The 15,124-nt window shown below is 43.5% G+C and overlaps 1 protein-coding gene across 14 annotated transcripts in view; it reads left to right on the forward strand.

Annotated features, from left to right (window-relative positions):
- The window catches only part of LOC144804990 (V-type proton ATPase 116 kDa subunit a 4-like), a 6,844,636-nt gene that overhangs the window by 5,228,722 nt on the left and 1,600,790 nt on the right, over nucleotides 1-15,124 (forward strand). For all 14 annotated transcript variants that reach the window (XM_078671938.1, XM_078672103.1, XM_078672267.1 and 11 more), the window contains one exon: nucleotides 1,557-1,664. In XM_078671938.1, the coding sequence (XP_078528064.1) occupies nucleotides 1,557-1,664 (108 nt within the window). The remainder of the gene's footprint in view (nucleotides 1-1,556; nucleotides 1,665-15,124) is intronic.

The raw sequence follows: 15,124 nt of genomic DNA on the forward strand, positions 1-15,124 counted from the left end.
TCAAGGAAATGTATTCTAAAGGGCAAGCAAATTGAAAAGGTCTCTAATTTTAACTATCTGGGGAATGTTTTCATTAATAAATTAAATTGGGACCCCCTTATTACGTCCAGGGTGATGAACACCAACTGTGCTGTTCAAGGCCTTTTCCGTTTTGCACGTAAGTTAGGCTATGAACCCGTAGCAGAAATGATCACTCTATACAAAGCAAAATGCTTGTATACTGCTACCCACGGGGCGGGAGTATGGGGAGTTCACAAAGGCAATCAGTTGCAAACATTAGAAAACAAGTTAATAAAAAGATTGTTGATGCTCCCAAAATGTCCTCCCACAGTATTCTGCCATTCTGAGGTAGGGATGGGCTTTATTGAAGATCTGATTCACATTGCCCCTTTGATTCTGTGGGCCAAAGCCTAGCAGTCGGAAGACTTAAAACTCACAAGGGTGATTATCAAGGATTGCATGGCCTTGGATAATTCCAAGGCCATCCCCTGGCTTAGATACGTGAAAGGTAAATTTAATGATATAGGCTGAGGACACTATTATGATAATCCTTGTTATATTGACAGAAACATGAAATCGATTATAAAAATCGCCTACATTGCAGAGCTTGATTACCGGGAACAGCACCCAGGAGTGCACCCTCATGTAGACCGGCACCTTTCTCACCATCAACAATTTTACCTGTCTTTTAAAATGAATTCGCACTATAGATTTTTATTGACTAGGTTTCGGCTTTGTACATTGCACTTTTTAGTGGCCTTTCCCATACAGGCCGGCTGGTGCAATAATCTTACTCTTTGCCCCTGTGATGGCTCAACTCACCCAAGTACTCTGCTCTTTATTTCTCTTTTTGCGCATTGTACAATGAGCCAGGGTCACGGTTCCTTACCCCTTTTTCAAGAAAAGCCCGCCCTCGCGACTTCCAGGAAGGCTTCAACCTCCTGTGTTCACTGTCCCCTGAAGCTATTTGCTCTGCAGTATTAAACTTTATCAAAACTGCATTTTTAAAAAGGAAACCATAAGAATTGTAAATGCAACGGTTGTTTGTCCTTTTAGCAATTCGATTTTTTAACTTTTTGAACTAGAAAACTTTTAGGGCTTTTCAGTCAAATGATATATGGTGGACATGTACATTTTATTGATTTTATATGTATGTATGAATGTTATACTTTTATGGTCAATTTCATTGAATCAAATAAAGTTATTCTTGACTTGACTGCCCAACTCTAATGAGGCCATCATTTTTACAGACTGTTTGCAATATTTTCTGCTCTGAATTAACCCCCCTGTAATTCACCTACTATTCTCTCACTCTTGGAGTCTCTAGGATAGGACTATTTGAAGAATACAATACTTAACTTTGGTAACATGTTTTTTATAGAAACATTTACACAGATTCCTCATTACCATCCTACTGTTTTAAAAATATTTCAGGATCCCATTAAACTCTCATGAATATGTTCATGATAACAACAGTTATGAATTTAATGAGGCAAATCTGATGAAGAAATGGAAATACATTTAAGGAAACATTAGCATCTCCTTTATCTTTACAGCCCACTCCATCCATGCAACAGGATCAAAAAAAGGAGAAGAAGCAGGAGCAGCTAAATGAGAAGGCCCAAAAGGAGGAGCAGCATGTGGAGGAAACTCATGTTGCAAAAGTAAGATGAAGGTAGAAATGGGGTTGCTATATGCAGGAAGATGTTCACTGGAGACACCACAGGGCTGATGGTAGATGATATCTGAAAGTGGGCCACGCACCAAACAATAAATCTGGCCCTATGTCAATTCTGCACGCAGTTAGACGTTTTTCAGAAAACACATGTTATTTTGTTCCTGCTTAAGAAAATTTAATTTTCTTTTTTGGCTCCTCAAACATCAAACATCTCTGTGTGCATGCCCTGCTGCTCCCACTCAACACCTATCTCAAATATCCCCTGATCCATACCACTGGAACCCCGTATGCCCTCTGGCTTCCAATCTGGTAGTACCTATTAGAACCCATGTCTACGCATGCTCCCTGCTAGTCCCTTCTGATCAACTAGTGTTGTGTGTCATCTATGAATACAGCATTTATCACCTTGACTAGCATTCGTTACCAGCAGCCACTCAGGAAAGGTAATAAGAATGCCACCACTGCAATTAAATCTACTTCTTAGTACGCTGACGATGCTGTACTTATGTCACGTACTCGAGTGGGCCTACAACGTGTAGTCGACAGTTTTTCTCGTTGTATGAATGAGCTGGGCCTGAAAGTCAACACAACAAAAACTTTTACTATGTATTGTGGTAGGCAAAGTAAACCCAAGAGGCCTATTTTTATTGCAGGACAGAAACTTGATTTTGCAAAGCAATTCTCCTATCTTGGGATACTCTTCGCTCAAAAAGGACGTGGACCCAAGCTGTGTCTGTAAAACAACTTGAGCTGTTACGCTCGACCGCTGCTCTTAAAATCTTTTCAAATAAACTAGGGACCAGACCACTTGTAGAACTAATTAAAATCTATAAAGCTAAGTGTGTGGCTGGCGCCATCTATGGTAGTGGGGTCTGGGGATTTGCAAACCCCACACCCATTCAGATGGCTGAAAATTCATTTTTAAAATATATTTTGGCACTTCCCAAAAGCTCTCCTAACTACAATTGTCACTCAGAACTGGGTCTCTCTTATATATCAGACCTAATTAAACTAGAGCCTGTCCTACTATGGCACAGGCTCTGGACACAAGATGCAACGCAGTTAAATAGAGCTGTTCTGACAGACATTTTAAAATTAGAGGGAGCTATAAAAATACCGTGGGTGAGTTATGTTTGCAATTTTTTAAAGGATATTGGGAGAGAAGATTATTTCTTGAACCCTACTAGTATTTCAGCTATCTCACGGAAAGAGTTGAAGAGGAAGGGTCTAGCTCTTTTGGACTCGCATATAATTGCAACGGAGGTCTTAAAACCTTCTGTCTTGCAGAACCGAATGGTTTTAACGACTTTTAATATTCAGCCCTATTTAATTTATGTATCAAATAAATATGAGCGTTTTTTACTTTCACACTTTAGATTCGGTATTTTCCACAGACTGGTTAGTTTTCCTATGATTAATAACTGGACGCATGATCTACCTCCTTGCCCCTGTGACCACATCTCACCTCAGAGTACTATCCATGTCCTCCTGTTTTGTAAATTTTATGATGTAACAAGGAAGAATGTCTTACTCCCATTATTAAGAGAATTAGGACACCGACAGTGTCGTTTGGCGATGCTTAATATCCAATGTCTTGACAACCATCTATGTGTAGCAACAATAACACTATATTTAAAAGATGTGATGCGCACCAAGAAAAGCATGATAATTAAATGCACTGTAAAAACACTTTAAATTTTATATTTTTTTTTCCTGAGCCTTAATCTCTTGAACTGATTGATGAATTTCTGTATCAAAATTGTTTATTTTTCTTTTTTAATAATGTGATCAATGTATTTTTTTTAAATAATGTAATCAATGTACTTCTTTTTACTCTGTACTTTTATGATTGCTTCTAACAATCGAAATAAAGAAATTTGATGATGATGATACTTCTATTACTGCCTCAATGTAGACGAGCAAATGGATGTATGGTTTCCTTCATAAGCAGAGGAGTACATGCAATTTGCTTTCCCCAACCGAGGTACTGTTATGGCTTAAGGTCATGGGCAGCACAGTAGTGCCTTGCTGGCTATTCATTGTGTAGCCCCATACTACCGCCTCAGAGCTAGTATGTGGTATATGATTGTGCTAAGATTGAGTCCAACCTATGACAGGATAAGAACATGTTGTGAAATTTCACAGCCCTCTGGTAGCATTGTGTGTATAGGTTGCAATTAGTGCAGAAAAATGTGGTAAGAAGTAGTGGTCCCAGAGTGAGGAGAGATTATGTTTACACTTACCTGTGTTCACTCCACCTAGAATTCTCAAAATACCTTTGGTGTGGTGTATGGACAACTCTTCTTCTCAGGAAATGAGGCTGAAGAGCTCTGTCAGAATCCCTTTCAGACAGCTATGGGCCAAGCAGGAGCTACTGTGCTCAACTGTGATGGTTGAGGATTTCTACTCCTTAGGTTCCTAGGCCAAGCCTCCTATGGGCACTGAGAAACCGGGCAACGCACCCCTTCAGTACTTGACTCTCAGTGGTATTGTGGGTTGGGCAGTCCAACACATTTTAGAGAGGAGGTAGGTATAAGGCGATCCCATACTCACAACTCAAAATACACCTGACAACACCAATAAATGATTGTCCAGTTAAATACTTGCATTTATGTAAAAAGGAGTATTTATCTACTAACACATAGTACAATACAACACACTGCAAATAATAATACACACTCTTCTTAAGGCATGCCTGGTAGCTTAATCCAGATCAGTTTTCCAGTCCCACTTTCCCATATGTGGATGATAGTTATTCCCTATTCATGAGTGGCTCCATCCAAGCTCCTATGTATTCCAGCGGTAACGCTGCAACTTCATCCAGGAATGAATCTTGAGTGCTCCTGAGCTCAGGCAGGTGAAACTTGTTACAAACTGTGCAGGTCCCAGCCTGCTAGGAAATCACGACAGCACACTGTCCTAGGGCGATGGCCCTCTTCCTAGAGTACAGCCTTCCTGAAATGCAGAGGCTCTTCACAGCACACACAGGGCGACACAACTCAGTTTTCTCAATGATCCCTTATTGGCTTATGGGGATCAACTAGCGGCATTAATAAGGTAACTGTCTCTTTGCATCTCAGCACTACCAAGGGCAACAGGCCTCCATTTGTGGTAGTATGGCACCAGAACAGCTGCACTGTCTCTCATCTGTATCCCTTTCCTGACATTTGGGGGGGGTCACAAATGGCAGATGGGCTAGCAGCCCAATTTGTGTGGTGGTACACTCCTCTTCTCGACCCACCTGGCATACAGGGGCAGAGGGTCGCACACAGCACACAGGGCAAATTACCACACTGTGGACCAGTGTTAGAACTGGGGTTCCTAGTTGTCTAGTATGCACCCGCTAGCAGGAACCACCACTCTTTTCATTGTAAGCTAGATACACATTGAAAGATCACTTGTGCTCACCCTCTGGTAGCTTGGCACATAGCAGTCAGACTTATCTAAAGAGGCAATGTGTAAAGTATTAGTGCAGCAGACATACAAGGTAAAACAATGAAAACACCACAAAAATGTTCCACACAGGTTTAAAAACACAGATAATAATTTTGTGAATAAATCAAGAGCAAAATGACAAAAATCCAATAAGTAGAACTGGAGATATGATTTTTTAACAATAAACCAAAAATAGTGCTCAGCAGTTAGTAGCACTAAGGGGTTACTTGAGGCCGCACTATACCGGGGTAAATCCATAGTTCAGGCCTAACATGATGGAGGACAGGCCGGCTACAGGACTCTGACAGAACCTGCTGACAAAGTACCTTGGATGGAGCAAGCATCGCTGGCAACAATTCGATGTGAGGAGTCGAGGAGGTGCTGCATCGATCCCGTGGATGGAGGCAATCCGCCAGCAACGATCCGCGCAGTCAATTAAGACTTCAATGTTGAACCCCTTTACAATGCAGGCTCTGCGTCGTTGGCGAGCTGTGCAGTCTATTGAGGCGATGTCATCGATCTGAGTTGAAGGGCAATGCGTCAACCCCGATCGGCACAACATTGTCATTGAGTCAATTGTGAAGAATAAACAGCTGCGGATCCCACTTCTCAGTTCCATGACTAGATTGACACCTCAGGCGATGGAGGATTGACAGATGGCAGAGTCCAGCAGCAGAGTTGTAGAAAGTCTTTGATGGTCCCGAGACAAACCAGCAAGCCCTTGGACTCACTCTGGGTTCAGGTTAGATGGGCCCAGTCCTTGTCCCCAGCAGGGCAGAGATCAGCAGTCAGCAGGGTTGCTCAGCAAAGAAGAGAAACATTTTCTTCAGAACAGTCAGTCAAGCATAGTGTCAATCCTTGTAGCACAGCAGTCTTTACTCCAGGCAGAGTTCTTCATATGTTCAGGAGTGTTCTGTCTTGGTAGGGGGCATAGCCTCAGTACTTATACCAAAATGTCCCTTTGAAGTGGGGGTGACTTCAAAGCAGGCCCTTGAAATGCACAGATCCCCTTATATCCTTGCACTGCCTGCCAGGATATCAGTGAAGGGTAGTCAGTCCTTTGTTTTGGACAGAGGATACTGCCTACTCAGGTATAAGTATCAGCTCCCCCGCCCTCTTCCTGTCCAGGAAATACTATCAGAAGGTAGATCAATGCAGATGAGTTCTCTGTCACACCCACCGGGCTTGATTCACAGAACTTACTTAAGACAAAATCCTAAACTTACTACCATTTGGGTATTTACAGAAGGCCTTTAATCATTTTGGTATTCACAGAAGGCATTTACTCATTGTGGTATTCACAGAAGGCACTTACTCATCAATGAGTAAGTGCCTTCTGTGAATACCAAACTGATTATGTTACTCAAAATGAGTAACTTACTCATTTTAGTATTCACAGAAGGCACTTACTCATTGATGAGTAAGTGCCTTCTGTGAATACCAAAATGAGTAAGTGCCTCCTGTGAATACCAAACAGGTGGTAAGTTTAGGATTTTGTCTTAAGTTAGTTCTGTGAATCGGGCCCACCCTTCCTATGTTTGTTGCTGTCTAGAGGAAATGAACAAAGTGCGGCTGCCACTCATCCCAGAATTGTATTGGAGATCAGCTGCAAGCACACTAGCTAAGTTAAGAGCAGAGAAATGCCCACTTTCTAAAAGTGGCAGTTCTAAAATAGTAATGTTAAAACTATCTTTACTACTAAAGAGGATTTCTTGTTACTATTCCAAAGCTATGAAACATAATGAGGCTACTCATTTCTATTCAGAAATTTTAGCTTAAAAGGGTTTTAAGGAATTCTCAAAGCTAGCCTATGAAAGGAATAGGCCTCACAGTAGTGAACAACAAATCTACCTATATGTCACGACATTTAATTTACACAACACCCTGCCACTAGTGCCATCTATGGCCTACCTCAGAGGTGACTTATGTGTAATAAAAAAAGTGTTTAAGGCTTGACAAATGGTTTCAAATGCCAAGTCGAGGTGGCAGTAAACTGAACACACAGTCCTTCCAATGACAGGCCTGAGACAGGTTTTAAAGACTACTTATGTGGGTGGCACAACCAGTGTTGCAGGCCCTCTGAAGTACTGGGTTTTTAAGAACCCAGCGGTGCCAAGGAAAACACCCTAAGACTTCGAGTCCTTCCTGTCCCAGACTACAGAAACACAGAGTCTTCTTGGTGAAGTCAAAGATCGAATTTATTGGCTGCAGCCAGTAACAGGTATCCTAGAAGTACAACACGGTGTATATTCTCAGGAGACTGCTCAAACTTACAAAGCTAGCCATCCCTTTTATACAAAATATTATGCTTTAGGCAAACATTCCTTATTTTACAGTTGACCATTCACATATTTTCACTACAAAGAAAAAGCAGAATCATGATGACAAGCTTATTTTCAGTTTGTCCAGCCCACAATCAATTACCCGGCAAGGCCCAACATTTTTCATCAGATATCGACGTACCCCTAATAAAATCGGGCACCTCCTCCTCGTAAAGCAGGTCATAAAGTAGGAAACAGAGACAGGTGTGTGTAAGATTAGGCGCGGTTCGTGTGCGAGGAAAGGTTTATGGTATGCTGTGCCTTGACACTAATCTTGATCGGCCACTGGGAAAGGAACTGGCCGAACAGGTTTGGCTTCAGGCAGTGGAGTCAGCTTGCCCAGGTCACAGAGAAGTCAGCAAAGGTGTACGTGTCCTTCAGACTCGTTTTTAGCAATAGTCATCGGCCTATGTGAGGGCAACCACAAAATGGATGCCGTATACAAAATGGAACCCGAGGGTTCAGGACGGAGTCCCTGATTTAATGGTGACTTCGCCGCCCAAATATGACGAAAATTGGAGTATGTGGTGTACTCGTCATTCTCGGTCTGCTGATACCAAAATCGTCATGATACGATGATGTTTATGACACAGGTCCAAAATTTTCAGTACCACAGACCCTCCTTTTGCCCTTACATATAGGCAATAACCTATACTCACGCTAATCTGAGTCCAGGTCTACATTCAGAAATTCATTGAGATGTTGCTGTAGCATCATCCTATTACTCAGCTCGTCCCTCGATACAGGTTTCCTTACACACGATGTAGCACAGAGGCCACATATAGCAGGAGCACACTGTACGCACAGACAGAACAGGAAAAGGATGGCTAAGATCGTCCCAATGACCATCAGAATCTTCCATCCCCAGGCGAATAACAGTTCCCAGAACCACCCCATCAACAACCAATCCCCTTTATCTACATGAATAGATTCAGAGATCTTATGTAGTTTGGAGATGGCCTGGTACACTGTTGGAGCGTTATCTGGAATGAAAACACAGCAACTCGATTGGATCACTTTACATACCCCACCTCGGTCTGCAAGTATGACGTCTAACGCGACCCTGTTCTGAAGGGTCATAAGACGATCCGACTGGAGCTCAGCAGTCAAGTTACTAAGGGCACCGGCAGTTTCAACTACGGTGGACTCGACCACCCTCGTCAATTGCCTTATGTTCCTGCTGTTAACCATGGGTCCCCAAAACGGCAGAAAACCCTTAAAGAAGTCTCCAAATTCTTGTCCTGCAGTGTCTTCTTTACTGAAGACACCTCTAACTATCCTTGTTTTGTGGTAATCTGCTGCAGCTGTGTAGGTGGGTGGCAACAGGAACGAAACAAAAAATGTGCTTGAGAAGTCAGGGGGCAACCATGTGTAGGCTCTATCATGACAGATGAAATAGGTGCCCTTAGCTGCTAGGAACGAAGGGGAAGTCTGGGATGCAAAGACATATGTTTCCGTGCAGATACTCTTTCCTAACTGAGCTCTGGGATTCTTGCCATTACCTTGCAGACATAGGTGACCCTGATGGGGTACAATCCAAATCGGGGAGGATCTCTTTGCTCGCTGGTTCTCACTCAGAGTAACTCCATATCCGGTCACGTTCCATCCAATATATGCTTGTGTCTCATCTCTCAGGATAGTCTCATAGGAAGTATCTTCCCTAATCATATGTACTATACCCTTAACTAGAGCACTATTCTTTGGATTATCTTTTACAGAACGTAGGGGGTTGACTTCATGTGCGTAGATGAACATCGTTCTGTATGCCCACACAGAACCATTATGGCTGAAAGGCAGGACCAAATAAGGGATACCTTTATCCGTAGTATGAAGCATAAGACCACACACCCAACAGTTAGTCGTGTTCACTACTAATTGGTGTTGGTGCAAAAGCTGGACGAAGGAGTTATTGATAAACTCTATTCTCCTAGCGGATTCATGTTCAGGAAGAGGGTGAAAAGAATTTGGGGAGGCAGTAGAAGGAGGTATGGGCTGTGTAGTGGGTGCAAATGTCACTCGAAAAGAGAACAATACATATCCTATCAAAAACATCATTGCACTGAACAACATGAAAATGCATAATATCAAAAAACGTTTCTTGGTCATCATTCTACAGATTTCAGCTTTAAAGTTCATCTCTTTGGCAGGTCTCTCCATCTCGAAAAGCTCCATCCTCTCTAATTGCTGCTTGCGATGGTAGGGTGTTCTATGCTAAGGAATGCTTCTGTCAGTCCAGGGCAACTCCCTTAGACCAACCAGAACCGTCGACCTAACGTCTTCGGCTGCACTCCAAAGACTTCGGCAACCGCGACCCTACAGCTGAACCCGGATGGTGGTTCGAAAAACAAAAATGAAAAGTTTCTCAGATGAGAGAGCTGCACTTTTTAAAAATAGTAAAGAAAAAGAAATCTTTTTATTTGTCCATAGTTCTCGGCCTCAGGTTATAACGTCTTTTTCCAGGTAATGTCTGGTCCTGGAACAGGAGTTCAGGCTCTGTAGTGTCCAATTGGATTGACGGTGGCACAGCTCCTTGCAAAAGACTGTCACTTTCACGTTCGGAAATTGTTCCTTTTACATGTGCATCGCTGAAAGGCAGAAAACGAGGCTCAGTCTCAGTCTCAGAGTCAGCGATACCCTCCTGGACCCACCGGTCGTACGGCAGAGGCAAAGGGACCCTCTTGCAGTGTATGCCGTGGATCCAGTTTTATTTTCCTTCCACTCGAACGGCTAATCTCGTCGAGAGAAGGACTAGGTGAGGGCCGGTCCAACGGGCTGGTCATTCTTTGTCCGCTGCAAGTTCTTGACCAGCACCCACGATCCAGGATCGATAGTATGTCCTTGAGCTTCAGAGACCTGAGGCAGAGTATCGTGAACCTGTTGGTGTAAAACACGCAATTTAGCCGTCAATTCATTCAAATAATCAAGCAGTACAGGGTGTTCTATTTCACTGAATTTTGTCGGCCTTGGCACTCCCCATATGTTGGCCGGGCGGCCGAACACTATTTCATATGGACTAAGTCCCACTCGCGAATGCACAGTCATTCTTGTTGATAGGAGTGCTAAAGGCAGAGCGTCAGGCCATTTAAGACCAGAGCTCGCTTGAATTTTGGCCAATTTTAGTTTTAGCGTGCCATTATAGCACTCTACTAGTCCAGCTGATTGGGGGTGATTTGCAGCGTGGAATTTTTGCTGGATTCCTAGCCCTTCACATACTCTCTTCATCACTTGACCCATAAATTCGCTCCCATTGTCACTCCAAACCATTCTCGGCATTCCAAACCTAGGGAAGAACTCTTTAACAAGGGCTTTAGCTGTGGACAAGGCAGTGTTGTCCTTCAGGGGATATGCCTCTACCCATCTCGAAAAGGTACAAACAACAACGAGTACGTACTTTAAGTTGTTGCACCTCTCCATGTGGATGAAATCTAGCTGCAAAACCTCGAACGGATACGTTGGAGGCGCAAAATTACCAGCTGCAGTTGGGGTTCCCCTACCAGGATTGTATTTCAGACACACCATGCAATTCTTGACTACATTCTCTGCACACTTAGAAATTTTAGCATTGTGCCATACTGGGGCCAACAACTTACAAATCCCTTTCACACTGATGTGAGCCATCCCATGGGCCATTGTAACCACTGCAAGCACATATGCATCGGGTAACAACCATCGCTGATGTTCTGACAATTCAACCCAACAACCATTTGCATCCAATTTACCCGTACTCTCTCTCCACTCACTCAACTCTTTCTCTGTAGCTTCAGCTTGAATAGACTTCACACTCTCTATCGTATCTTCACACATTCCAATGTCACCAACCCATCTTGCAGGGCCTGCAACATACATTCGACTCATCACATCCCTTGCTGTTTCTTTTGCGACTTCGTCAGCAAATGCATTACCACGACCAACATCATCAGTAACCTTCTTATGTGCACTGCATTTCATAATCGCGACTTGCAACGGCAAAGTAAGTGACTCAAGAAGCTCATTCACCAACTGACCATGCTGTATCTTGGCTCCATGTGAAGTCAAAAACCCATGTTCTTTCCACAATCGTCCAAAACTATGGGCCACACCAAATGCATACTGGCTGTCGGTATATATGGTCACTTTCATTCCTTTTGACAACACACACGCTCTTGTAAGTGCAATCAACTCTGCTGCTTGAGCTGAATTATGTGGGATACGTGCAGCTTCAACAATCGTATGCAAAGTCGTGACAGCATATGCCGCAGTCGTATCACCATTCGGAAGCTTGAAGCATGAACCATCCACCCATAAGGTACCATCACACTTCACAAGAGGAGTGTCCTTGAGATCTACTCTCCCTTTTGTTTCTTCCTCTGTTCTGAGAAAACAATCATGTTGTTCAGAAACATCTGTCTCTGCTACAATCGGCAACAACGTAGCTGGATTCAACGTGTTGCATCTTTTTATGTGCACATGACTCGCTAAAAGTGTCAACTCGTAACCTGACAATCGAGCACTAGTTAAGTGCTGTGTCTTGGTCCTGTTTAACAAAGTGTCCACTGCATGTGGAACCATTACAATCAGCATATTATTCATCACTAAACCAGCAGACTGGCGAATAGAAACTGCTGCTGCCGCTGTGGCTCTCAAGCAACTCGGCAACGCTCTAGCTACCGGATCTAAAGTCGACGAAAAATAAGCGCATGGACGTTGCTTGTCCCCAAAAGACTGTGTCAACACTGACAATGCACAACCTTCCTTCTCATGGACATACAGTGTAAAAGGCTTACTGTAGTCGGGGGTACCCAACACAGGAGCCCAACACAATGCATCACGCAATTCGGAAAAACTTTTCTGACAATCTTCAGACCATGGAAGGGGAATCGGTGTATCTTTACAAGTCAATGCTACCAAAGGTTTGGCCAGCAAAGAAAAATTCGGTATCCATTGCCTGCAATAGGACGTAATGCCCAAGAAAGTGCGTACTTCTCTCTGTGTCCGTGGCACACTCAATTTTGCCTTTCTGGGGTCAGTTTCCTTCCCTCCTTCGATAAGAGATGACCTAAGTAGGTCACTTCTTGTCGACAATACTGCAATCCTCGTAGCTGGTTGCTACGAGGCGGATACGCCTGCTGTAAAAGAACCTTCGTTTTCAGCTCTTTAGTTTTCTTGTCTGCTCTATCTTTTTCATCCTTATCTCTATTTTCATAATACTGCGCCGTAGCCAATATTTGTGCTGAAGAGGAAACAGCCCAAGAACTCTCTGAATCTTTCAATTTTCGCCTTTTGCCAGAGTCAAACATCGCCGGCCGGGCTTTCTTCTTGAAAAGTCTAACCTCCAGATTATCTAGTATCTCTGTGTCAAAACTACCATATTGGGGCCACTTTAAAACACCATCCTTCCTGGTGTATCGAATCCATACCTCATTATATGTGATGGGGCCCACACCGTGTTTCACATAGAGCTCATAGGTCGGAGTTCCAATCGGAGGAACCGGACACGAGTCCTCCAATCGGGAATCCCTATTACAACCAAGACAAAACAAATTTCCAAGTCTGCTAAGACCAGGCATCTTCGCTCTCTAGTCTAGCTTCAAACTTCAAAGGATTATCGAAATACGATAGTCTCGTGAATACACAAGACCCTCGGCTTTGGTACTTGCAAGTTCCAAATCAAAGATCCCAAGGGGATACCCAAACTAAGAACCAAACTAAGGACTGGGAGACGCTCCACTTATACTTAACTGAGGTATCGGTGACGTCACCAGAAGACTCGTCTATCGTTTCGCTCTACAAATCATCAAGGGTCCAAGACAGGGCGATAGTCAGGGCAGCAGTCCTTTGTAGCCGTCGGGAAGCGGGGAACCTCGCAGCAAAGACTTTCGGACCACGAACGACATGCAGGGGTCGATGAAGAGGTTGGCCTTCCTCCAGAATTTCACACGAAGCTCCTCACGAACCTCTGGCTTGGACCGGTACCGCTGAAATCGCCCCACGTTGAGCGCCAACTGAAGTACTGGGTTTTTAAGAACCCAGCGGTGCCAGGGAAAACACCCTAAGACTTCGAGTCCTTCCTGTCCCAGACTACAGAAACACAGAGTCTTCTTGGTGAAGTCAAAGATCGAATTTATTGGCTGCAGCCAGTAACAGGTATCCTAGAAGTACAACACGGTGTATATTCTCAGGAGACTGCTCAAACTTACAAAGCTAGCCATCCCTTTTATACAAAATATTATGCTTTAGGCAAACATTCCTTATTTTACAGTTGACCATTCACATATTTTCACTACAAAGAAAAAGCATAATCATGATGACAAGCTTATTTTCAGTTTGTCCAGCCCACAATCAATTACCCGGCAAGGCCCAACATTTTTCATCAGATATCGACGGACCCCTAATAAAATCGGGCACCTCCTCCTCGTAAAGCAGGTCATAAAGTAGGAAACAGAGACAGGTGTGTGTAAGATTAGGCGCGGTTCGTGTGCGAGGAAAGGTTTATGGTATGCTGTGCCTTGATACTAATCTCGATCGGCCACTGGGAAAGGAACTGGCCGAACAGGTTTGGCTTCAGGCAGTGGAGTCAGCTTGCCCAGGTCACAGAGAAGTCAGCAAAGGTGTACGTGTCCTTCAGACTCGTTTTTGGCCTTAGTCATCGGCCTATGTGAGTGCAACCACAAAATGGATGCCGTATACAAAATGGAACCCGAGGGTTCAGGACAGAGTCCCTGATTTAATGGTGACTTCGCCGCCCAAATATGACGAAAATTGGAGTATGTAGTGTACTCGTCATTCTCGATCTGCTGATACCAAAATCGTCATGATACGACGATGTTTATTACACAGGTCCAAAATTTTCAGTACCACACCTCTAGCAGCATTTAGATTACAGGCCCTGGGTATATGGTGTACTACTTCACAAGGGACTTATAATTAAACTAAATATGCCAATGATGAACACCAATGTCACCATCTTTAGAGGAAAAGCACATGCTCTTTAGTACTGGATAGCAGCGGTAAAGTGGTCAACTAAAAGATACAGCAAAAAGTGAAGGTAAGCAGGCAAAGGGTTTGGGTAAAGACCACACCAAGGATGATAGATCTAAAAACCAGAATCTCACACTCTACTCCTGGGATCCTGTTGGTGGGATCCCCACTGGAACTAGCTCCCTCAATGCAATCTCCTTCTCCTCACAGGACACACTTTCTGGGGTCAGGCAGAAGCTAGTGCTCAAGGGGAGTGATCTTCATTCTCCTGGTTGTTATCCTTTTTGCCAGCATTGGAGACTAGCTGACACTTGGGGCCACATATATCAAGGGGCTACATCGCTTTTGCACCATGCAACGTGCAAAAGCGACCCGACCCTTAATTAGCAATTTATCAAGCCATGCAAGTCCCCTTGCATGGCCATTAGTGGTTTGATAAATCCATAGTAACGCAATGCATTGCAAGTGTTTGGTGTACTCTGCCCCAGTGGGGCTTCCCATGGATGGTGCATGGGTATTTTCACACAACACCAATGGATTTTGACCCATTCCCAGATTCATCATTACTGGTAGTTCTGAGAATTCTCTAACATTTTAAGCCTTCCCAAGGGAGGTGTAAGCAGGAAAAATATGTTTCTCTTCCAGGAGATCCTCATCAATAGTCATAAGCACTGAAATTATATATGAAAAACACGTATATATATATATATGTATATATATATATATATATATA

The sequence above is a fragment of the Lissotriton helveticus genome, chromosome 1_1 (assembly GCF_964261635.1).
Source record: "Lissotriton helveticus chromosome 1_1, aLisHel1.1, whole genome shotgun sequence".
Taxonomy (NCBI): domain Eukaryota; kingdom Metazoa; phylum Chordata; class Amphibia; order Caudata; family Salamandridae; genus Lissotriton; species Lissotriton helveticus.